Source organism: Cyprinodon tularosa, unplaced genomic scaffold (assembly GCF_016077235.1).
Source record: "Cyprinodon tularosa strain WSP-4 unplaced genomic scaffold, ASM1607723v1 ctg168, whole genome shotgun sequence".
Classification (NCBI taxonomy): domain Eukaryota; kingdom Metazoa; phylum Chordata; class Actinopteri; order Cyprinodontiformes; family Cyprinodontidae; genus Cyprinodon; species Cyprinodon tularosa.
The window spans coordinates 447,874-474,150 of record NW_024038513.1 but is presented as its reverse complement, the minus strand read 5'-3'; the positions used below and the strand labels follow the sequence as shown (position 1 = coordinate 474,150).

Genomic DNA, 26,277 nt, shown 5'->3' with positions numbered 1-26,277 from the left:
AGTTTTGATTACACCTGAGAACAATACGCAACAACACAACATTTGAGCGGGTGCAGGGAGGATCGGGGTCTTTTTCCCACCCCGGTTCTCCGGTTGCCGCCTGGAGTCTTTGGCCTGGAGGAAGAGCGGACCTCCTGGTCCGGGGTCTTGGGAAGGAGGTTGTTGCGGGGCTTGGACTCCGCATTGCGCAGCAAGACTGGCTCTGGGCTGTACATTTCGAACTGATGTTGCTGTCTTGCATCAGAGACGTTCATGGATGAAAGTCAAAGATAGATTGGGTTGTTGTTCTTTGGCGTCTGTGCATAAAATCTTAACATCACACAAACCCCTCAGCCTGTTGTCTATACTAGAGCCCACTTACAGCAGACAGGATCAATACAAGATCAGCTGTTAATCTGACCTTTACTCTGCCTACTCTCATAGAGACCAATGGAGATCCTTAAATAAATATATACAAAAACATGTATGTCAGTTATTGATGCTTTTGAATCAGCAGCTCGGCTTTCAGCTGTGGAGGCCAGGAGAGAAATTAAAGGAAAAGCTACAGTGAAGCTGCACTCTGATCTACAGTCTTGCAGTATGAACACTGTGGCACTGCAACAGAATCTGTTGCATTCAGGGCGGACTTAGAGGAGGGCCCCCTAAAGTTTGCCTGGGGTCCCTATATAGCCATTAGGGTGGACGTTCAGACACAGCCAAAGTGTTTCTAAGGCACTGGGTCCACAGCAGGAACCATGATCTGCTCACAGAGAAACTGTTACTGTTACGCGTGGTGTAACGGTAACAGCATTCAGCAAAGTATGTTGATCGTATTTACAGTTAAACATTATAGTAGTTGTGTAATGGGCTTGGCCAGGGGTCTGCAACGTTTTCCAGGCCAAGGACCCCCAAACTGATGGTGAGATGGAGTAGGTACCCCTAATTATATATTGTATGAAATTGTGTTATATCAAACTGGTCCTATAGTCACTATGTTACAGATGGAGTAATGGAACCAAAGTAATTTCGCCCTGGGATTATTAAAGTATTTTCACTGTTACTTGAGATCCCATGCAGTACCTCCGTGGACCCCTAGGAGTCGCAGACCCCCTGTTGAAGACCTCCGGTCTGGGCTGTTTTGATGCGTTAGACCCTCTAGAACGCAACGTAATGCTCTCTATTATATTTAATGTTTGTGACCTTTAGCTCAAGCTATTTGCGGGACAATGTTCCAAAGAATAAATAAAAAATTTAAAAAAGATTATAAGAGGCCTGGTTAAAGCCTGAACTTCAGCTTTGATATGGCTCTGAATATTTGCTTTGAAATCAATCATTTTAGCTCCATTTTAAACATTTAAATAAAGAAACTTATTTATTTGTTGCTTTCTTTCTGTCTTCTCTTTGTTACACAGCAACAGGAAGTGCTTTTTCAGTTTAGCTCATGACGTCATAGATTCTGACCCGCCCCCTCAAAAACTGAATCCAAAATGGAGGACTGCCCTGTATGTGTTTTCCAGTTTTGTCGCCGCCAGGGCGACATTCTGGCACTGGTTGCTGTTTATTTGTGTGTAAACGGTAATGTACTGCAGCCCTACAGGTCACAGAGTTTACTCCGGTCGAACAAAACCGGGGAATCTTTGAAAATCTGAAAACCCGCAGCACAGTTTAGTTCCTCCACAAAAATTCCCCCCAGCCAATCAAAGCCAAGGCTGCGTGATGTGGGAAGTAACGTGTGCCACAGGGAGCCAATCAACGACCCTCAGACAAACGCTGAGGCGGAAGACCCGCCCCCCCTGCGATCGAACTGCATCGCATGTGAAGAAGAAAGAGTAGAATCACCCGAATCGGTCCAGACCCACTGCCGATCTGAGCTCCCGGCTGCAGGTAGGAGCAGTTCGGTTGGATCCGGAGGGTTAGAAATGCTAGCCGTGGGTCTGCGGGGGAGGCGGGGCTCGGTGCATAGCTGCTGGATGAACGGGGAGGGGGGGGGCGGACAGAGGCAGAAGAACTGCGGTTCTGGACGGACCCGGTCCGACCTTAGATCTAGAATGAACCGCAGCCTCCTTTATCAGGTCCCGTTGCGGTCTGGTCCGGTGCGGGACTCGGAAGTTTGTTCCTGCCGGAACAGAGACCCTACAGGAGGAATCAAAAGAACAGATAGGAGCTGAGGGGTGGGTGAGCGCCCCATGCGGCCGCGGCTGGTACTGCATTGACGCGGACCAGAAAACAAGCCGAGGCTCAGGTTCATTCTATCAGGAAAACTACTTAATCTGTCATTTTTAACACATTTATGCATTTAGAGAAATACAATAAGCCGCAGATCATCACTATAAGCTGATCCTCATCATCATGTTGGAAGTTCATGAAGCAAAGGGCTGCTAAGAAAAACTGTTGGCTCATTATTTCAGATGTCCACCTTTCAATCTGCTTTCTAACAACACATTTGGCTCAGTGCTGGCGCCCTCTGTCCACTGTCCAGGCATCAGGGGACATTAGTCCCTGACTAAGGAGGGTTAGGACAGAGGAGGGGACAAGGTGAGGATGGAAAAAAGAAAAAAAACAATATTTATCTGTTTTTTTTATAGTATAACTGTAATACAGCCACATTCAGGGGCGGATTTAGAAAATTTGGGGCCCTCTGAATGGAGAAGACAACACATAAAACAGCCCCATTCTACAGATAGATAAATGTTAATAGAATAGACATCCATTATCTGTTCTAGGTTGTGTCCCTCTCTTCTTGTCCCTTTTCTTCTTGTTTTCCTCTCTATGTTTTGTACTCAGCTGACTTTTCATGCTGTCTCTAAAGGAATGAAAGATTTTTTCCAAGCACTAAGCTCACTTAGCTGATTGCTCCTTCCTGTGTTTCCAAAAAGGCCAAAGTAAATAACCCAGTCCTTCTTTTCACTGTAGACAAGCCATGATCTGCTTATCTGTTCTCCATTTTTCATTTGGATGAAATAATAGCTGCATGAATCATGACAGCAGACAAGATAGAGGAGAGCAGGAGGCGGGGTTACCAATCTACTCGCTCTGGAGAGCAGAGTTCGCTGCTTTTAGATGTTGTCTCCAAAGTCTCCAGTAGCAGAAAAAAGTCTCTAGATTTGGCGCTAGGAGCTTTTTAGAAATCAAAGTGCTAGAGGGGTCTGAAAAGTGGCTAAATATAGCGACTAAAGCGCTAAGTTGGCAACACTGCTCTTTGCATGGTTTGTTTTCAAATGGTTTGCTGCTGTCTAGTGATGTTATGAGATGAGTTGAGGCCTCAAGGCGCGTATCAAGGCGTGATTCATTTGGGGGAGGAGCCAAAATGGATGACGTCCGAAGCCCCGCTACCCGCAATACCATATGATCGTTTCAGGAAGTGGTTCAGCTCGCCTGGAACCGGGCGTTTAAACAGCCTCAGTATTCAGTCAAGGTGTTGGAGTTTGTAGGAGAGCTGGTTAGAGTTTGGATATGTTCTAAGAATAGATTGATTGTTTTTCCAACCAATCTAGTTGATAAAAACTAGTTTGGTTTGATCACAGTTAATATTTTAAGCGTTCTGATGGAATTTTAGGGAATGGATTTTTATAAAACAATGTGCTTAATGTGCTGTATTAACTATACATGGAAACAGTTTTTTTGGGGCCTGCGACCCGATCGAAAAGTCTCGCACGACTGGAGAATCGGCCCCAAAAGGGCAAAAAATCGTACAGTGTACGCCCGGCTTAATGATACGGAGAATAGACCATACCCGTCCTTCAAAACAGGTGGAAATAAGGTCGCATTTGGCCGCATAGTGAGGAGTCTTCCAATCAGAACAGACGTGGCGCCGCGTTATGACGTAAGCAGGCGAGGAATCTGGCCTTTGGAGGACGCTGAGTTAAAATTCAACAAATGTTTCTCACTGCGGTTCTCTGCTGTCCGAAGAGTAAAATATCTGATTATGCAGGTCAAACGTGTGATTTCTTGGTAGAGGACAGGTGTGGCAGTAATCAGGCCCATGGAGAGGGGAGGGGTCGCTCCATGCAGGCCATAAAGGATTGGAACCTTTTCTTCACTAACAATAAAAACCTGCAATTAATTTTTTTGTCTCATCTTTGACTTATATATAGATCAGGTTTAACTTCATGTTTAGCCTGTAAAGCTGCCTCCACTGCTAACCGGGCATTGATGGTTTCTTTCCTAGTCTCCATAGCAACATGGACACCGAGCTGTTTATGGAGTGCGAGGAGGAGGAGCTGGAGCCGTGGCAACAGGTGGACGACAGCGTGGAGGAAGATGACATGGAGATCATGGACAACTATGGAGAGCCAGGTAGGACAATAACCCGCATTCCTAAAGGTCCAATCGGAGCTTTAGAACCGGACCGTGCTACGCAGCTTCAGATACGATGAAACGTTCTGCGGGCCTCAAGGAGAACCCGCTCCGTTTGGTTCCGATTCCGTGGAACTGAGCAGAATCTGAACCACAAAGATGTTCTGAGCGACTTTCGCTGAGCAGCCGACCGGTTTTGTCCGGATTCTGGCCAGAATATTCTAGGTCAGAGGTCTTCAACGGGGGGTCTGTGACCCCTAGGGGTCCACGGAGGTACTGCATGGGGGTCGCCAGTTTTGGTTGATTAGACTTTTTTTGTTATATTCCTCCCTGAAATTTTTTCCACCAATTGAAATGTCTTTAAATCCACATGAACATGAATCCAACAGACTGTAATAAACAGATAAATGGAGGCAGAAGATGTCTCTCAGTCATCAATGCTCACATTCAGCGACACACAGGAGCTCTTTCAAGCTGGGCACCGTTTCATTCACAACACCTGTCCCATCAACCAGGAATCAGAAATACTTTAATAATCCCAGGGAGGGATTACTTTAGTTACATTACTCCATCTGTAATAGAGTGACTATAGGAGCAGTTTGATAGAACACTATTTCATACAATATATATATAATTAGGGCCCCCGCTCCATCTCGCCATCAGTTTGAGGTCCTTTGCCTGGAAAACGTTGAAGACCCCTGCTATAGACTTTCTGTCCAAATGCAGTTTGATTTATTTATTTATTTATTTATTTATGTTTGCAGACCATGAATCGTTGATTATAAACGATGTTACAAGATGTAAAAAATGAAATATTTCACAGTCTCTCTAAAATCTACGGTTTAGTCGGAAAAGGTCTGATGTGTTTTGATGACAGGAACTGCTATTTTTCTTTCTCTTTTAGTTTTATTAAGTTGTAATAATTTTCTTGTTTCTCTAGAATTAGTTTGTATGAAAAATTATTAAGGCCACTGAAAAAAAAAAAGAAGTTAACTGATTTTTACATTTTATTTAAGTTTAGTATGGGAAAAAAGTCAGAATTCTGACTTTTTTCTCAGAATTCTGACTTTAATCTCAAAATTTTGACTTTTTTTCTCAGAATTGTGACTTTTTTCTCAGAATTTTGACTTTTTTCTCGGCATTCTGACTTTAATCTCAAAATTTTGACTTTTTCTCAGAATTTTGACTTTTTTCTCAGAATTCTGAATTTAATCTAAAAATTTTGACTTTTTCTCTCAGAATTCTGACTTTAATATCGACTTTAATCTCAAAATTTTGACTTTTTCTCTCAGAATTGTGACTTTAATCTCAAAATTTTGACTTTTTCTCTCAGAATTCTGACTTTAATCTCGACTTTAATCTCAAAATTTTGACTTTTTTTCTCAGAATTGTGACTTTTTTCTCAGAATTTTGACTTTTTTCTCAGCATTCTGACTTTAATCTCAAAATTTTGACTTTTTCTCAGAATTTTGACTTTTTTCTCAGAATTCTGACTTTAATCTAAAAATTTTGACTTTTTCTCTCAGAATTGTGACTTTTTCCTCAGAATTCTGAATTTAATCTAAAAATTTTGACTTTTTCTCTCAGAATTCTGACTTTAATATCGACTTTAATCTCAAAATTTTGACTTTTTCTCTCAGAATTGTGACTTTAATCTCAAAATTTTGACTTTTTCTCTCAGAATTCTGACTTTAATCTCGACTTTAATCTCAAAATTTTGACTTTTTTTCTCAGAATTGTGACTTTTTTCTCAGAATTTTGACTTTTTTCTCAGCATTCTGACTTTAATCTCAAAATTTTGACTTTTTCTCAGAATTTTGACTTTTTTCTCAGAATTCTGACTTTAATCTAAAAATTTTGACTTTTTCTCTCAGAATTGTGACTTTTTCCTCAGAATTCTGAATTTAATCTAAAAATTCTGACTTTTTTCTCAGAATTGTGACTTTTTTCTCAGAATTCTGACTTTAATCTCAAAATTTTGACTTTTTTTCTCAGAATTGTGACTTTAATCTCGACTTTAATCTCAAAATTTTGACTTTTTTTCTCAGAATTGTGACTTTTTTCTCAGAATTTTGACTTTTTTCTCAGCATTCTGACTTTAATCTCAAAATTTTGACTTTTTCTCAGAATTTTGACTTTTTTCTCAGAATTCTGACTTTAATCTAAAAATTTTGACTTTTTCTCTCAGAATTGTGACTTTTTCCTCAGAATTCTGAATTTAATCTAAAAATTCTGACTTTTTTCTCAGAATTGTGACTTTTTCCTCAGAATTCTGACTTTAATCTCAAAATTTTGACTTTTTCTCTCAGAATTGTGACTTTTTCCTCAGAATTCTGAATTTAATCTAAAAATTCTGACTTTTTTCTCAGAATTGTGACTTTTTCCTCAGAATTCTGACTTTAATCTCAAAATTTTGACTTTTTCTCTCAGAATTCTGACTTTAATATCGACTTTAATCTCAAAATTTTGACTTTTTCTCTCAGAATTGTGACATTTTTCTCAGAATTCTGACTTTAATCTCGACTTTAATCTCAAAATTTTGACTTTTTTCTCAGAATTCTGACTTTTTTCTCAGAATTCTGACTTTAATCTCAAAATTTTGACTTTTTTCTCAGAATTCTGACTTTAATCTCGACTTTAATCTCAAAATTTTGACTTTTTTCTCAGAATTCTGACTTTAATCTCGACTTTAATCTCAAAATTTTGACTTTTTCTCTCAGAATTGTGACTTTTTTCTCAGAATTCTGACTTTAATCTCGACTTTAATCTCAAAATTTTGACTTTTTTCTCAGAATTCTGACTTTAATCTCGACTTTAATCTTAAAATTTTGACTTTTTTCTCAGAATTCTGACATTTTTTTCCATACTAAACTGAAATAAAATTTAAAAATTAGTTTCCTTTTTTTTTCAGTGGCTCTAATCCTCTTCCATAAGTTTGCTAGTTTTTATAAGTAACTTAAATAATGCTTGGCTTTACTTTAGCTTTCATCCGTTCTATCAGCAGATTTAGTTTTTCCATAATTTAGTTCATTTTTAAAAGCAGAATCCATAAAAGTTCAGGGAGAACTGATTGGTTGGCCGGCTAATTCTAGAAGATGAGGTTAAACTGATCCTCCAATGCCTAATATTTCGACAAAGATTTGAAAATCGGTTTCTGTCAATCCTCTGAGATTCATATTTACATCGGAGAGCAGTACCAAATGAGCAGGTCAACCAGTTTTTATCATATTCAATGATTTTCAGTAGGATAAGAGTGGAATATCGATGGTTTCTTAATGCAGGTTTTTGAAAGGTCGTTGTACCTTTAGTTGTGGTGTATTTGGGAAATTGGGTCCCTAAGTTTTAAAAAACAACAAAAAAAACTAGTTCAATTAAAGCTTTTCCTGTCTTGATAAACAATAAATCCATCATTAAAGGATAAAACCACAGGATAAGTTTTAAAAAGCTCATTAATTAAAGTTTGAATGTTGTTTTTTTGTCTCTTTCTGTTCAAAAAGTCTGACAAAAGGTTTTATTCTTGAATGTTTTTTGAATATTTTTAAATTTCTTATATTCAGAAACATATTTTTTTTTTACCTTATTTCTTCAGATTTTATGTTTGTAAATTTCCCTGTTTCAGATTTTATTTTTATTAATGAATTGTAATGTTTTCCAAACATGTCTCAGATCACATTGACCAGTACTCCAATACAAAAACACTCTAACCAATAAAAACGTTGTTACTAACGTCCAGCCGACCAATAGAAAAGTGTTTTCACTCCTCACTCCAGAGAAAGGCCCGCCCCCACATGTGAAAACAGGATTTAAGAAGATCGCTATCCATAAAACTCAATCTTCAAAAAATAAAATCTGAAAAATTTATTGAAATTTTGCAATATTTGAAAAGCAAAGTTTCTCTCCAAAACCTTTTTTGATTAAGAACTTTTTTTAAAATTTGCATTTAAGAAATGTGTTCTTTGCAACTTTAATTGAACAAAAAAGAGAAGCGAGGCAGAGAAATGCTTGAGATGAAAAAATAAAAACTAATGCCCCAGCAGCAGAGTAGAAGAACTGTGGAGTGAAACTAAACATCCGGGGAAAAAACAGGCCTTTCACATCATGCAGGGCTAAAGAAATGGATAAACATTTGTTTTTACTTAACTGAGGTTTTTATTTATTTCAGTCCCAAATAGATTTTCTTAATTTCTGTTTGCTAGTTGTTGGATGGGATGTTGCAGACACCGTCTCCAGCCACTAGAGGGCGCTGCAGGAATACTGATCCAGATCAATTAATCTTTCAATAATTTTTTTATTTATCGATTAATAATCGGAAAGCCAAAAGTTCCTTTAAAGAAGATTTTTTTACTACCATAAATGAAACAAGGGGAAACTAAAACTTTTCTGCTTGTTCTGGATGGAGCGTATTAACAAACTGAAATGTTTTGGTTTTTTTCCCAATATTTTTTTAAATCTTGGTATGATTCCTGCCCTAAGTGGGTTTTTCTGTCAGTTAAATGCATATTTTAAAGTCTCTATATTCCAGTTAACGATTTATCAATTACTAAATTATTTCAATAACAGCTTAATCGGATTATTAATCTGATAATTTCAGCCTTAGATCAGCAGCTGCTGAAAGTTTTTGGTGAATTTGACGTGATGTTTTTGTCTCCAGTGGAGGATCTGTCGTCTTCCCCCCCTACCTCTGTCAGTCGGTCGCCCAGTCCTCCTCCGTCCAGCGCACCTGTCCCAGCAGGTGAGTGTATCTTCCAGCAGGTGACCTGGGGTCTCGGGTTTTTTTTTTTTTTTGGTGAACCTTTCTCTATTTTTCCTCCTCAGCGGCACTGGCTCCACCTCCACCTCCTCCGTCCATCATAACCACCTCCTCCACGCTCTGCCTCACCACCACGTCCAAGCCGGCCGCCTCGGCCCCGCCCCTCAGGGCTCAGGGTCCGCCCCTCATCCTGACGCAGACGGCGGGCGGAACGTTTCTCCTCCCGGCGGCTCCGGGGGCCGGCGGCACCCAGCCCATCATCCTGACCGCGCAGGTACCGGACAATCCGCCACGCCTGGCTAAGATTTGCAGCGCGTTTCCATGGCAACAAAGAGGCTGTGCTTCTCGTTGCAGGGCTTCCAGGTACCCACCATGATGAACCCGGGGGCTCCGCTGGTTTTGAACCTGCACCCGGGTCAGACGATGCAGCCGCTCACTCTGATCCAGTGTAGGTCCAATCGATCCCGTCTCTGCTCTGAACGCCGCTCGCTGGTGACTAATCCACTGGGTGTCCTGTCTCTACAGCGCCCTCTCTGGGCCAGCTGGTCCAGTCCGGGGTGGGCTTGTCCACAGTGGTCTCACAGAAACAGGTAGCACCAGGCCCCTCCCACCCGGGCTCCACCTTCACCAGCGTGCAGCTGCCCACCACCCTGACCATCCGAAGCGGCGCTCCAGGATCTGGTTAGCGTGTTGGAAACGCTGGGAGGGGTTCTCTGCTGAACTGGTTGGGTCGGTGCTCTAACTGGTCTGTCGCTGTTTTCCAGTGAACCTGCAGGTGTCGCGGGTCAGCAGCAGCAGCTCCCTGAAGCTAGCAGCCTCTCCTGCCGCTTTGTGTGCCTCCACGAACGGAGTCCTGAAGGCCACGCCCCTCAGCAGCACCAAAGGTCAGACGACCTTCAATCCGCTCTCCTTGGGTCTGAAGTTAATGCAGATTGGACGGTTCTGTCCAGCTTCTGTCCAGCGGCATGTCTATCTGCTACAGGAACATTTGTTAATTGGTTCTCTGTATCTTGTCCCTTAGCTTCTGGCCCCACCCTCTCCGTCGTCTCCACGGCGACAGCCTCTGAACCACCCCGGGTGGTGATGAGTGTCGAGGAGTTTTACTACGGCAGATTCGGTGGAGACATCAGTCTGAGGAAAGCTCCGCCCCCTGGAACCTGCGGCTCCTCCTTCACCTGCAGCATCTGCTCCTTCAGGGCGGAGAACAACCTGAGGTGGGTCCACGGGTCGCCCAGACGCGCCTGAACCTGGACGGCCCGCCCGCCCGCCTCACCCGTTTATGTGTGCGCAGGTTGATGCAGCACTCGCTGATCCATTCGGAGCTGGTCGTAGACCGCAAAGACCAGCAGTGCTGCCGCTTCTGTTACCGACTCTTCTCATCGGTGGCTCAGCTGAAGGACCACCAGGACCAGGTTCACGGCCCCACCCAGTCTTCCTGTAAGAACCTCAACTGTAGACTTCTGAGGTGTCGTCCTGATTTATGTTTTGCACTCAGACTTAATGCTGCGTTCACACCGGGCGCGTTCTGGGGGTCAAAGCGTCTGGTTCACATGCAAAATCTACAGGGGACGGCGTCAAGAGGTCCATTGGTGCATTTCGAGCGTTCTGGCATCCAAGCGTCAGACGCTGCATGCTGGAGCGTCAACCGATTAGAAAAAGCTAATCCAGGAGTTTTTTTGGGGGAGACAGACGCTACCTGCAAGCTGTCATCGCTTCTGCAGACATTCTGCGTATAAAAATAAATAAATATCAATGGAGTAAAACTGCAAAAGTAAAAAAAAGCCATGAGAATGGATTGTTATGTAGAAGGAAAAGAGAGCGAGCTCTAATCATTATGGCTGCACTAAAACATTATACTATTGAAAAATGTTCGATTGTGTGATCTGGTACTTGCAGTTTTTAACCCAAAACCTTAAAGGAAAATTCTGGTCAGGAAGGAATAATCAATGGATCAATATTTATATCTAAAATTAATCTGTTCCATGTGATTTAATTGATTTAGCATCACTGAGTCTGGGAGCGGCCATTTTTGCCCAAACATAGTAGCCCCTCCCTCCTGCCATCTTCCAGCAGTGACGTCACGGTGCGGTAAGCCTAGCGCCATTCTCCCCGCTTTCCAAGCTAAATCAATGGGAACTACTAGACACATCTGCAATCAACAACAATTATTGAAGATTTCCAGAGGACTTCACCATTGAAATTCACCAGAGCTATAGTGAAACTGACAATGCCCACGTGCATGGCAGCTGGATGCTGGAATACATCGGGTAAAAGTGAAAAAAAAGAGTTATTCCACCTTTCTGATTCCTGATCCTCCACGGACGGGTTGGTCGTTGGCTCGCCAACTTGAAGAGGGAGGATTTGCCATCGAACTTCTGGCCAGAGAAAAAACCCGTAATATGTAGCCAACATTTGGAAGAAGAATGTTTTCAAGATGACTTGGATAATAGCGCGTTGTGACAAACACCAGATACAGCACTGGGACTTGATCAACAGCCGATACCGCACCGTGACGTCACTAACCAGTAGGTGGCAGTAGTGTTCTTTGACAAACATGGATGCCTCCAGTAAAGCACATTCACATGAAAATTACTCTGAATTAAAAACACTGATCATTTATTGAACAGGATGGAATCATTTCAGATTTAAAGAACTTTCAGAAGTTTGAATTCTGAATATGAGCGACTTTTCTGGTTCTTTCTGTTCGCTTCCAGACGCTACAAACGGTAGCAGAGAGGTTTCAGTGGGGATTTCCAGCGCTCCCTCCCTGCGGAGCGCTTCGTAAACAAGACCTGCATATTTTAGTGGGATAATAATCCTGATAAACTGATGGTTGGAGGTGGAATTTTTCCCCATCTAAATAAAGCCAAGCTGCTCCCAACTTGAAGCTACAGAATAGAGCAGTGCCGAGCATCCAGAGCGGTAAAGCAACCTAACCACAGATTGATCCAGCATCTGACCCAGCGTCCAAACTTCTGCGTTTGCGTGTTCGTGATGCCTTTGGAGTGAACGCAGTATAACGGTCCCCCCTGTTCGATTCAGAATCAGCAGCTATGACGTTCTTGTTCTGACTCTCTGGCAGTTCTAAAGGGTTGGTTATCCTCTCGCAGCCGTGTGTCACAGTTAGCTTTTTCTTTTTTGTGTCGGTTTTAATGAGCTTGTTCGCCGTCTACAACCCCTCATCGAACGCCGGATGACACACAGTTCACCAGTGAGTGTTCCCCAAAGACTGGCCGTGGCGCTGCATGTTTTGGCTTTGGGTGCAAACCAACAGACCGTCGCACAGAGATACAAAACCTGAGTGAAGTTGGCCCCCCCACCTTCTTCAAATCAGACAACATTGGTGTCAAACGTTTGTGCAGCAAAAATTTTCGTTTGTGCCGCTGTCGTTTTAAAGGTATAAAGAAATATTTCTAGAGGTCATCAAAGGTCAACCAGCCCCTCCCACCTCATTCAAATCAGACGAAATAGGTGTCAATTAACTCAGCTCTGTTTGTGCTGCAAAAATTTTCGTTTGTGCTGCTTTGGATTTGAAGATTTGAAGAAAGTGGGGGGGCTGGTTGACCTTTGATGACCTCTAGAAACATCTCTTTATATCTTTAAAACGATATCGGCACAAACGAAAATTTTTGCTACACAAACGTTTGACACTCATTTTGTCTGATTTAAAGAAGGTCGGGGGGGCCAACTTCACTCAGGTAGCTACAAACTAGCGTCCTGCACGGCGTCTGGGGTGTCAGAGGTGTGCCAGGCGCTGTAGATGGCACTATAGCCACAGTTTCTGCCATTAGGAACCAAACAGGAAATATGCATAGTTTAGAGCGGATGTAGAATTGACCAATCAGAGGCCTCCTGTCTGCGTTCACCAACAATTTCGTAGAGGTGCACCAGAGTGTCCGTTAACTGCGACACACGGCCATCTTTAATCTCTGTGTTAACCCAAGTCCGTCTGTGTGCTGCCGCCAGGTCTGTGTCGGATCTGTGAGTGGGCCTTCGACAACGAGCCGGCCTTCCTCAACCACATGAAGTCCAACCACAAGCCAGGCGAAATGCCGTACATCTGCCAGGTGGGTGCACCCCCCTGCCCTCCCCCACCAGTTCTCCTCCCCACCGTCTGACCCCCGGCCGTGTTTGCAGGTCTGCTCGTTCCGCTCGTCCTTCTACTCGGACGTCCTGCAACACTTTGCCACCTTCCACAAAGAGACGCTGTTCCTGCTCTGTGTCTTCTGCCTGAAAGTGAACAAAAGCCCGACCAACTACCAGCAGCACCTGTACCGCCACAAGGTGACCACTCTACGTTCACACTGCAAGCCTTAATGCTCTATTAACATATTTTTTTTGCGTTGCCATTCACATTTCCAAATATATGCCACTCGTATCTGATCTCCTGTGTGAACTGCATTCATACGAGCGTCCCACATGCGCAGTAGAGGACGTAATGATGTCACAAGACAGCGTGCTCCGCGTTTACCGAAGTAAACATGGATGGTAGCGCCGGAGTAACCTGACTCCGCCAGATGGATTTGCTCCGCATATCCATCTGGAAACCTTCCGTTGAAGTAATTTTGGGAAGGGGCGAAAATACTGGTTAGCTGATTGGCCTATGTTGGTGATAGACGGGCCAAATAAACCAATCAGATCAACGAAGTATATGACGTACTAACAGAGCGACGACGAAGAGGAGCCAATTGATAGATCAAACTCTTGCCGAAACCAGTCGGGAGAAGAGCAAAAACATCTTTTCCTCTCAGAAAAGCCTCCAGAGCAGTGTTTTGCTCTTCTTTCAGTGAAGAAATACTCTGTAATTCCGATAAAACTTGCTCGATAGCCACGCTAACGCTAGTTTCATTGGCTGAAGCCGCCATGTTCTTTAGACTGAACTGTCGCGCTTCTCGTTGCGTCACACCTCAACCCGCCTCAAAGCCAACGCTGATTGGACATTCATTTGGTGAACGGCTCCAAATTTTCTTTAACGTAGAGTCTCCAGACTGATCTGCGAGTGAAACCTTGAAAGCTCGCGAGATCAGGATGGTCTCACGAGGCTAGCGCCAGAGGGCATCTAGCGATCTTTCACAACCTTAAAAACAATCCTTTCAGTATAAAGACTGCTCTCTGCATCATCGTCCGCCATGGTTGCTGTTTTTCTTCATAGCAAAACGCAGAGTAGTGACCTTTGTCGGGTGTTAATGGCGTTCAGGTTGGATGAATGCGACCTGGCTTTGGAAAAGATCAGATTCGTATCGGATTTGTATTGAGTGGAAAAAAAATCGTATCTGAGGTGTTCAGACATCTATGAAAAGATCAGATCCAGGTAACGTATGGGCAGAAAAATCGGATTTGGGTTACTTCAGGCTGCTGTGTGAACGTAGCCTCTTAGCGCGCCTCTTTCATGACGCATCAGGATGAAACCGTTCAAACAGCCTTGTCTTCCTGTTCCAGCTGAGCCAGGCCTTCCACTGCAACAGGTGTCGCCTTCAGTTCATCTTCCTCAAGGAGAAGATGCAGCACAAGGCGGAGAACCATCGCAGCTTCCGCAGGCCGTCGCAGCTGGACGGGCTGCCGCCGGGGTCCAAGGTGAGGATAGATCCAGCCCACTTTGGGTCCCAGCTCTTCCTACGTCCACTGATTGCTCCGTCTGCCTCCAGGTGACAATCAGGACCTACGGGAAGCTCAAACCTGCAGCGGCATCAAACTCCATTTTCCAGCCTAACAAGATCAAGACGGAGCAGCTAAAGTCTCCGATCCAGAAGAACCCCACGCTGTTCAAAGCTCCTAAATCTCCGACCAGGAGAGTTCCGGGCCGCAGGAACCACTGCAGGTGAGGCGTTTGTCCTGAAGGTGGCAGCAGAGGACAGTCAGGGCTCCAGAGTGGTCAGGAAAAGTCTAGGAAGTTCAGGAATTCTCCTGATTTAAAAAATCTTTCTAAAGGAAAGAAAGGAATGCGGTACATTTATTTACTGAAGCCGGTCGCTCTTTACCGTGGAACTAAACCCGATCCAAGAGATCTAATGCTGACATTATTAGCCATAAATAGGAAGAAAACAGTACTGTTTTTACAATTCAATTTAATGCAGTTTATTTCTACAGCGCCAATTCACATCTCAAGGCACTTTACAATTCAACCAGATCATCCAGTCAACAGACATATCTGTTGACTGAATGTGATGTTTTTTATATTTTAGGGCTAAAATAATCACAATTATTGAAATTATTGTGACAAATTTAGTAGTTGAATGCTAAAACATGCCTTTAGCCAACTAAAGGCATTCAATAAGATCCATAAACGTTAGATTATTTGATTCACCGATAGTTGTAATAGTGACTTTAGTGGCTGTAAATGGAGAAGATGAGCTGGAACCCAGCTCCTCTGAGAATACAGCACACAGCTCAAGGTTATGGAGAAAAAACAAAAACCATTAAACCCAGTTACATTTATACAACGGAGTATCAGGGCCAGGGTAGATTTTTTTTTTCATTACATTAAATTACGAAAAAAAATCTTTAACATTACGAGAATAAAGTTGCAACGTGAATATTCATGAAATGACAAGAATAAAGACGTAACATTATGAGAATAAAGTCGTAAAATTACGAGAATAAAGTTGCAACGAGAATATTCATAAAATGACAAGAATAAACTCGTAAAATTACCAGAATTAGGTCATAAAATTACGAGAATAAAGTTGCAACGAGTATATTCATAAAATGACCAGAATAAAGTCGTAAAATTACGAGAATAAATTCGTAAAATTACGAGAATAAAGTCGTAAAATTACGAGAATAAAGTCGTAAAATTACGAGAATAAAGTCATAAAATTACGAGAATAAAGTGGTAAATTACGAGAATAAAGTCGTAAAATTACGAGAATAAAGTTGTAAAATTACGAGAATAAAGTTGCAACGAGAATATTCATAAAATGACAAGAATAAAGTCGTAAAATTATGAGAATGAAGTCGTAAAATTACGAGAATAAAGTTGCAACGAGTATATTCATAAAATGACTAGAATAAAGTTGTACAATTACGAGAATAAAGTCGTAAAATTATGAGAATAAAGTGGTAAATTACAAGAATAAAGTCGTAAAATTACGAGACTAAAGTTGTAAAATTACGAGAATAAAGTTGCAATGAGAATATTCATAAAATGACAAGAATAAAGTCGTAAAATTACGAGAATAAAGTTGTAAAATTACGAGAATAAAGTTGCAACGAGAATATTCATAAAATGACAAGAATAAAGTCGTAAAATTACCAGAATAAAGTTGCAACGAGTATATTCATAAAATGACAAGAATAAAGTCGTAAAATTACCAGACTAAAGTTGCAACGAGTATATTCATAAAATAACAAGAATAAAGTCGTAAAATTATGAGAATAGAGTCGTAAAATTACGAGAATAAAGTTGCAACGAGAATATTCATAAAATGACAAGAATAAAGTCGTAAAATTACCAGAATTAGGTCGTAAAATTACGAGAATAAAGTTGCAATGAGTATATTCATAAAATTACGAGAATAAAGTCGTAAAATTACGAGAATAAAGTCGTAAAATTATGAGAATAAAGTGGTAAATTACAAGAATAAAGTCGTAAAATTACGAGACTAAAGTTGTAAAATTACGAGAATAAAGTTGCAATGAGAATATTCATAAAATGACAAGAATAAAGTCGTAAAATTACGAGAATAAAGTTGTAAAATTACGAGAATAAAGTTGCAACGAGAATATTCATAAAATGACAAGAATAAAGTCGTAAAATTACCAGAATAAAGTTGCAACGAGTATATTCATAAAATGACAAGAATAAAGTCGTAAAATTACGAGAATAAAGTCGTAAAATTACGAAACTAAAGTTGCGACGAGAATATTCATAAAATGACAAGAATAAAGTTGTAAAATTACGAGAATAAAGTCGTAACATTACGAGACTAAAGTTGCAACGAGAATATTCATAAAATGACAAGAATAAAGTCGTAACATTACGAAAATAAAGTCGTAAAATTATGAAAGTAAAGTTGCAACGAGAATATTCATAAAATGACAAGAATAAAGTCGTAAAATTACGAGAATAAAGTCATCGTACAACAACATGTTTCAGAAAGAAAGCTTGGAGCTCCGCCCAGCAGATGACGGCCGACCAGCTCCACCAATCAGCAACCAGAGTCCACTTTGACATCCTGCCCAATAAATTTAAGATTTAGTTTACAAACATTTTGACCCCTTTCTGACTCCATACTTAAGGGCTCAGTTTCACAGAGAAAGTGGAGAGACTTTAAATGAGACCCGTGTTCCGGTTCGGTTCACTGTTAAAAAAACGGATGTTTGTTTTCCTACGTCACCCTCAGTGATCTGGTTTTAAACACACCGACCCGTGAGTTTGGATTAGTAATCCACAAACTTCACTGTCAAACTTCCTGATAAAATCTAAAACTTTGTGAGTTCAAAAAAAAAAAAAAAGCTGAAATGAAAATGTGAGAACCCTTAAGATCAGAACTCCAGGATGTTCCTCAGTCCACCTGTCTCCTGCAGGCTGTCCTCAGAGGACCGGTTGCTGTGCTTGGAGTGCAGAACCGACGCGTCGGACCTGACTGCTCACTACCCGACCTACGTCCACTGCCTGCTATGTCCCTACAGCAGCTGCTGCTCCCGGGCCTACGCCACCCACATGATCAGGTACGCCTCACAGAACACTACATCACATTACTACTGAATACTATACAGAATACTTCTCCAAATACTGGTCATAGTATTATAATGGTACTTAGTTTTAGAGGATAGTACACAACATATGACAGAGAACCACTGGTTCTGACTGGTTCTGATGTCTTTCAGCCACCATGTTCGCGGCTCCAAGGATAAGGTGCTCCCCGTGCAGAAGGCCCCTCCCCCCTGGTGAGGATCAGTCTGAACAATCAGCGATCTCCTCCTCGCTTCCCGACGTGTCGCTTTAACCTGATGCTTCTCCTCCTGCAGCGCCTTCCAGCTGCGCTGTGCAGAATGCGACTTCCATCCTCGCTCCGCTGATCAGATGGCCGAACATTTGCTGAGGAACCCGGAGCACGATGGCGCCATCTGCTGCTCCCGCAGTAAGCCTGCACACTGCACACAGACCTACAGCTGATCACCTGCAGAGTCCAGCTGCTGCAGCTGGATAAAAAAAAGTCCCGAACCGTTACCTTCTCAATCCTTTGGCGATTCCTCTATCAGCGTTTAGTTTTTTTCCCTCCATCCGGTCAGACCTGGAATTGTAGTTTGCAGCTGCGGCTGGACTACAAACCCATAATGCTGTGCTGCACAGAGGGGTCATTGCTGCTGCTCATGTTAACCAGCTGAGGTTCTGCAGCTCGGCCGTCTTAAAGCTTAGACGCCGTTGGAGGCGTGTAATTCCTGAGTTATGAAGTTTAGATCAGATTGTTGAAGCTGGAAAGCTTCCCGTCACGTCCCCCTCCCCAAACCGCAGCGTTTCCTGACGGCGTCCAGCTGTGACCAGTCAACCCATCTGACCCGGGGTCAGACTGCAGCCGGCTGGACGCCATGGTGACAGGGAGACGGAGGAGCAGTAAACAAACTGATGCTTTGGAAGCTAGCGTCATGCGGTTCGATCCAGTTCCGACCGGAAGACGTCCTCAGCCTGTTGGAACATCTGCAGGGAGGTTTTCTTTCACTCAGGACCTCATTCCAAGTGGAACTACATGGTTCTGGTTCTGTTGATAACAGCCTGGATTAAAACATCTGGGGTACTTTTTTTAGGAACCAGAGTAGAAAAGGAAGGTTTAAGTGCAGCTTGAAATCTGAAGCATTGTGGGAGTTTCCTGTTTTTATTGGAAGAGAGAAACATGTCAGAACGTTTATCAGAACAAATCTAAAACACAGAATCTGATACAAAACATCTGTACAGAGCAACCAGCGGTTATCTGGTTAATATGAGAGAAAGCCAGAGGAGAAGAACATCTGTTTTTAGCATTTTTGGTCGGAGCCACATTTCTACAGCAGAACCTGCAATGCTGGGAACGTTGTAAGATGACCCAGATGTCCAGAACCAGGTCCAGTTTTACCAAAGTAGACATAAAGGCAGAAGCAGTTTCCAGCTGTGGAGACTTAGACTTAAAGTTGCAGGAAAGTCATATTTAAATTTCAAATCATTCTGACTTAAACATATGTATATAAATGTACACTTTATCAGACCATATTGTCCCAAAAGATAGAGAATTTCTATTTATGAATAAATCCTGTCTTAAAATCTGTTTTTTTTTCCATTATCTTCTGCAGGCCAGTTAGTTCTACATCAGCCTGAACACCTAAATTCGGCCAATTATATATCAATGGTGTAGCGACTATCGACCACCTTTCAGTCGCTTATGGGTGCGTGGAATCTTGTACCCCATTTACACTACCCTTGAAAAACCATGCCAAGACCGGTCCGAGCTCAGTAACTGAGATAACTTATCGTGTTTAAATTTAAAGCAAACTGAACTGAACCGAGCTAGACACAACCGGGCCGAGCTAACTGCAGACCAGTTCCAGAGGTGGGCTCGGCTCGGTTTTTCCCTGGCTCGGTTCTCTGATAACAAGAGCGCATGAGCAGAAAGCGTCATCTCCGTTTGGCTGCACATCCCGATCCACACTCAATTCTAGTTGGCGGTAATGCCTGACCGTCCGCAAACACCGAAGTACAACAATAATAATCAAGCAAAACTTTCTGAATGTGACGGGCGCCGCCATTTTGATTTGCTTGATTCCCTCCTTCTTCGTCGTCGTCTTCTTGTGTTTTATGGCGGTTGGCAAACAACTTTTGGTGCATTACCGCCACCAACTGCTTGATTTCCTCCTTCAATACTGGCAGTAATACCGCAGATCGTCACTAGGAGGCGAGGAGTCGAGGAACCAAGATAGCGTGATGTGTAAAGGGTCGTCAGAACCGAGCTCGGCCTGGTTAACCGATCCGACCTTGGACCGGTCTTGGCATGGATCGGTTTTTTAAGGGTACTGTAAATGGGGTATTTGTATTAACGCAAATTATGTCCAGACCGGAAGATAAGTTATGGGCTTTCCCATTTATTGAAGTCAGTTTGTGCATGAACAAACTATCTGAGTGGTGGTCTTGTACATCAGTTGAGATGGACAGGTAGCTATGGAGAGTGGGGATATGACACAGGCTATTGTGTGCCAAAGAAAGCAGTAAAAACCGTATGACTTCCCGTCACCCAAACCCTCTCTGCCCTCTCACCTTTATAGCTTTCCCCTCCACACCACCAGTAGTGGCAGAGCAAAACATGTGTCAACCTAAACATCACCACCCAAACCAAAGAAACCAGAATCAAACCATATCTTAAACACCAACAACTATCAATGGCTCCTACAAACGGTCATCTGTCAATCTAAGTTTTTTCTGTCATAGCCTTCTACACCAAACCAAGCTTCTGCCGCCCTTGAGGCAGATGCTTAGATCGGCCCACAGATTAATCGGTCGGGCTCTATCAAGGGGTTTAAGGTGACACTAAATGAAGCTTCTCTCTTCTTCTCCTCAGATTATGTTGAGCCGGACATCCAGTTGTGCCTCAGTGCACAGCAGAGAGCTTCAGAGGAACCAAACCAGAACCAGGACTTGCCAGAACCATTCTGGAAGCTGGCAGATAGTTGGAAACCTGCAGATGAGAGCTACAGGACCCCTATCCTGCCCTTCACTCACCCCTGTGGACCGAACCAGTACCTGTCTAAGAACTGTGATGCCATCGACTTCTTCAACCTGCTCTTCCCATTTGAGCTCATCGAGCTAATAACCAAGGAGACCAACGCCTACGCCAGGGCCTGCCGTGTCTTAGGTTTCTCCCCACCAGACTGGGAGCCTGTCACCACCCACGAGATCAAAGGATTCATTGGTCTTGTGATTTTGATTGGGATCCATAACCTGCCTGACCTGTCCCACTACTGGTCCTTCAATCACTTCGACAACAGCTACACCTTCTACCGGGCCATGAGCATCAAACGCTTCCAGCAGATCGCCGCCCACATCCGGATGGGGAGCTTCATCAAGGAGGTCCAGGGATCTGGCCCCTCCAGCGACCCGCTGCATGTCTTCAGGCCCATGCTGAGCATCTTAAGCGGCGCCATGTGGGATGCCTACAAGCCGAACTGCTGCCTGGCCATAGACCGCGCTCTGCTGCCCAGTCTGGAGGATGAGGAATGCTCCAGCACCCAGGGGAACCAAAAAGCCAGCCTCAGGTGTGGCTGCTCTGTGATTCCAAGTCAGGCTACTGTCACCGCTTCCTGATCCAGATCGGGGAGAAGTCAGGCCAGGACCTGGGCTTCAGTGTAGTACCGGAGCTGGCTAAGGACTTGAACGACAAGCATCACCAGCTCTTTCTGGCCAACTCCCTCATATCCATCCCACTCATGCAGAAGCTGCTGGATCAGAACATCTATGTCTGCAGCTCATTTCCTCCACCAAACCCGATCCTGCCCAGAGAGCTGTGGAAGGACGGTGAGCTGGAGAAACCCGGAGACTTCCTACAGAGGCGGTGTGGCCCTTTTCTAGCTACCCGCTGGAGGGACACCAAAGAAATGGGCTGCCTTTCAACAAATGCAGCGGCAGGTCAGGCAGATGCCGTTTGGAGGAGATCCCCCACCAAGGCGGGGGCGCTGGTCACCATCGACCGCCCCATGGCCTTCCGCCTCTTGCAGGAAAACATGCGAGGGGTTGATATTTGCAAGCAGCTGCTGGCGTGCAACCCGCTGGGAGGGATCCCCCAGGACCGCCACTGGCGCAACCTGTTCTGGTTTCTTGTCAACCTGAGCATCGTCAACGCCTTCATCGTGCTGCGCGAGACACGCAAAGAAAACCCGCCAGCCTGGGTGCAGGACGGCCTGTTCAGCCAGGTCAACTTCCGCAAGCGCTTGGGCAACCAGCTTGCCAAGTGCGCCCAGAAGTACTTTGAGACCCTGGAGATGTCCAGCCCCCAAGGAGGGAAGAGCGATGGTCCACAGGAACCAGTCAAACAGCGTCACAGAATGGTGAAGATCAGCAGCATCTCCAAGAGGTGCAAGAACTGCAACATGAAGAACCTTCGCCATGAGAGCGTATACGGCTGCGTCATCTGCAAAGCCAACCTTTGCAAACAACCCAGCTGCTTCTGGGAGTTCCATGGCCTGTCGCCTCTCAACAAAGGTGAGTCTGGTGCCAGGTACTCAATCTGAAGGCCTTTTGTTTGGAACTGGTGGTAATGGACATCTGGTTTGTGTTCCTGCAGGATCAACAAAGCTTGGATTCCTCAAGGACAGGGTCAGGTAAGACTTGCTAAGTACTGGACTCTTCCTGCATTCATGTTGTGTGTAAAAATGTATCGTTTTCTTTAATCATTTAATATTCATCTCGCCACAGCGGAGTGATCGACGTTGACGAGGTCAAAGATAATGTAGATGAGACCATGGGCCCGGTTGAGGACCTGGACTTCTCTGATGATGAGAAACTGGACGATTCTGAGGACGACAGAGAGGCGGGAACACAAAGAAAGGACCTGTCAAGTGAAGGTCCGTGGTCTCAGCCGCCACCAGAGATGAACAGACAAATTCAGCCAGAACCGCCATTATCGGGGCCTGTGAAGCAAGATGATTCCCTTTCGGTCCGTCAGCTCAGGATCATCCTGTTTGCGCTCTGTGAAGGTCTGCGGCAGGCATCTAGAGTTTTCTCAACCGACCCACAACATATCCGGTCTTGGCTAAAGGAGGCCAGGAAGCGTTTGAAGCAGGCAGAGCTGGACGAGAAGCTTAATGCTGACGGCGCCGAGCGTATGGTGGCCTGGGCACTGTCCATGCGAGAGCAGCAGCTTCAAATCACTGAGAGCAACCTGTTCAACAAAGCCTCAATCCTTAAGAAGAAGAGGGTGTTCAGTGACTCCTTCCGCATCTCTTATGACTGGGCTGTGAGCTTCATGCTGCGACACCGGCTTGGTGTATGCAGGGTCGGCAGGGCCGCTTCTCTAGCCCGCGTTTCACCGCCTTCCCTGGAGCTCAAGGTCCGGTCTTTCATGGAGTTCACTCAGAAGGTGGTCCGGGTTAACCAGCTGACGGAGCGCTCAGTGGCTGCGATGGACGAACTAAGTCTCTTTGTGGACTTACGGTTAGTTCAGGACAAATCCAGATGGTCTGAGGCCCTGCAGCTCTCTGGCTCCACACCTCTGGTGACAGTTTACCTGACGATTCTGGCCGACGGCACCATCCTGCCGGCGCTGGTTCTGCCCAGCAAGCAGATTAAGGAGAAAGTCCTGCCTGACTTTATCCTGCTGGAGGCCGGTCCAAATGGTCTGACCGTAGAGGAGGCCTTGGATCTCTGGAACACCAAAGTTTGGCTGCGACATCTGTCCAATTCAAGTCACCCCAGAAAGTCCCTGCTGGTCCTGGACCGGCACCGGGAACACCTAGGAGACCAGTTTCTGACCTCCCTCAGCACGTCCCAGACTCTCCCGGCAGTGATACCTGCAGGCTGCTCCTTCTGTCTGCAGCCTCTAGATGTTTGCCTGAAGCCAGTCCTGCAGCGCTTCTTACTGTCCCGCTGGTTAGACTATACTGCCAGAAATCCTCCAGAACTGGAAGATACACCTTCTCACAAGCTTCAGGAAACCATGACTCAGCTGCTGCTGGACTGGCTGCTTGAAGCCCTAACACGCCTTCAGGAACTACAAGAGCTCTGGAGGACATCTTTTATCCTGACAAGCACCCTGCAGGCGTTATCTGGGGACGAAGCCGGTCAGAACCCAGAGGACAGACAGACAGAACTCTTTAGAATCCTGACTGAGATCCTACTGGGACCTGAAGAAAAAGAGACAGATCTATTAGAACTTCAGGAGCTGGAGGACAGAGATGACAAGATGGAGGTTGAAGAATCAGGGAAGGAAACAAAGGACGGGCAAGAGACTGAGGGTAAAGAGGTAGAAATGATGGAGACGGAGGACAATGGAGAGAAGACAGAGAAGGAAGAGAAGGCAACAAACTGTGAGGACACAAGGGAGGAGGAAAAGACAGCAAATGGGGACAGGGAAGACACGGAAAAGGAGACGGTAAAAGAGAACACTACAGACGATATGGAAGAAGAAGAAAGACCCAAAGACGGTATGGGGACAGAAAAAGAGGCAGACCAAGAGAACAAAGACATCGAGACTAAAGACAAGGAAGAAAGTCCTACCCCAGAGGAGGACAGTGAGGAGGAGGGAAAGACGAAGGAGGAGGACACGAAGGAGGCGAGCAAAGAAAGACGGGAGACCAGGATCGTGATCGGAGAGGAGGTCGGGGATGAGTGGAAGATCACAATGAAGACCCGGTGTGAAGGTGCCAGAGCCGAGGAAGAGGACAGCTGAGTGGATCCACTTCTGCTGGGACATTTGGACCTGCTGTACTGAGGCTAAAGAACTCCACCTTCTGTTCCTACGGTGGACTCAGAGTTCTGAACCACAACCATGGCGGATTACTGGGCTTTCTCTAAAACTGTTGTAACTTGATCTTAATCCAGTGGCCGGCAGAGGAAATGCATCTGCCTTCTGGTCGGTTGGACTTTTAATAATAAACTTGTATTTAAAAAAAAAATCATGTCTTTCTATACCTGATGACGTCACAGCCCTGCTTCCATGCCAGCCAATCAGGGTCCAGTTTCTAATGCCACGAAGCCGGGTTTTTTAGCATTGGTCTGCAATGAAAGGTTGATGATGATAATGTGTTCCTTCCCTGATGTTTACAGTCTAAGATGCTCTTAGACGGGTCCTCACACTGTGGGTCTAAGGGTGGGGGGGGGGTGCGGGGGTCAGTGGGTGAAAGAGTTTTCGTCTGTGTTACAGAGGATAAGATGAATCCTCTTCTTTGCCTTTAGCAGGATGAAGAGCGTTCCTACAACAGGAAGTGCTCTCAGTTTTCCTCTTTTGTCATAGTGAATTTTCGAAGCTGATTGGCTGGTTGGTTTAGCTTTACAGGCAGATGGTCCTGATAATACATAGACATTTGTTTTTTAATTGTAACATGTTTGTGAGTCCTGCTGCTGTGCAGAAACCTTCATATGATGTTCCTTTAGAAATAAAACAAGTGTTTTCAGAAACCTGTCTGAACTATGAGGTCTGTGAACTGAATGTGGTTTCATTATTGTCGCAAGCTAAGAATAGGTGTAAAGCGAATAAAAAACAAAACAATTTGCAATCTAGCTCTCACACTTCAGAGAGGGGTCAACTGGTCCCTGTCGCGGTAGGAGTAGGGGTCTGCCCTCACGCACTCTACTTAGAGGGGAAGTAGAAACAACACTTTGAGTCGAGTTCTTATTGGTTTGGTGTTATCAGTTCGGTCTGTGACTCGATTGAGAGTTTTTTCAACAGTTCAGCAGTCCGACGGCAGCGGGGAAAAAGCTTGTCGCGAGACCTTCCGCTGCAAAGCCTCTTCCCGGAGGGAGGCGGGGAAAACGGTCCGTGGCGAGGGGGCTGCAATGACATTGCGGGCTTGGGATGTGCGGTGCCAGGAAGAAACGTCTTTGAAGTTCAAATAGAAAGCACATACTCATAGTTTCTCATTTGATTGTATATACAAAATTAAATACATCACAAGTGAAAAAATGTCCAGCATTTTGTTGTTTACAGCATAAAGTAATTCACCAAGGTAGCAGACGACGCCAAATTCCTCATTCCGTTACGTGAGGCACTGTAGGATGCCATGACGTCAGTTTAGTCAGGAAGTAGTCATTTTACATAGCAAGTCAATATCACCTTTGTGATTGAGTTTTATCCTTTAATGAGGACGAATACAGAACAATCAGAGTCTTATTGGTATTATTAATGCTTGCTGGTTTAACCACTGCTGCTAAATGCCGTTCAAAGTTTATCTTTCAGAACATTTTCCAGATGGTGCGTTATTTTAACTAGTTTAAATCATAGTATAGCCTTTTGTTAGAAGAGGGGATCACAGGATTTGGATGGTTCTCTGGTGGCTGTGTTCGGTTTGGTTGGCAGCATGCTGCTGCGGCCTTGCGTGAAGGCTGGCGGTCAGTGTTGGAGCCTTGTGTCCGTGCTGGCAGTTCTGGATAGCAGGCTGTGCTCCGCTACTGTGCCTTGATGGGGAAATCCGATCACAGCGAGTTTTCATTCAAAGTTTTCTATCTGAGGAAAACCAGCTCATTGCATCGACTCATTGACTCTTCAGCAATCCCTCACACTAAGCATGCTTGTAGCGACAGTGGAGAGGAAAAACTCCCTTTGAACAGGAAGAAACCTCCAGCAGAACCAGGCTCA

General features: G+C 44.3%; 1 protein-coding gene across 1 annotated transcript; it reads left to right on the top strand.

Moving 5' to 3' along the window:
• Nucleotides 1-1,468: 1,468 nt before the first annotated feature.
• On the top strand, nucleotides 1,469-25,100 carry pogzb (pogo transposable element derived with ZNF domain b). Its single transcript, XM_038281161.1, is given in 20 exon segments — nucleotides 1,469-1,863; nucleotides 4,148-4,275; nucleotides 8,927-9,007; nucleotides 9,091-9,299; nucleotides 9,380-9,473; nucleotides 9,551-9,706; nucleotides 9,790-9,909; nucleotides 10,047-10,239; nucleotides 10,317-10,462; nucleotides 12,992-13,092; nucleotides 13,163-13,309; nucleotides 14,465-14,599; nucleotides 14,671-14,843; nucleotides 17,552-17,695; nucleotides 17,855-17,914; nucleotides 17,996-18,108; nucleotides 20,551-21,230; nucleotides 21,233-22,187; nucleotides 22,270-22,306; nucleotides 22,401-25,100. Coding segments are annotated over 19 exon segments (5,631 nt in total). The 5' UTR covers nucleotides 1,469-1,863; nucleotides 4,148-4,160; the 3' UTR covers nucleotides 24,373-25,100.
• The last annotated feature ends 1,177 nt before the right edge of the window (nucleotides 25,101-26,277 follow it).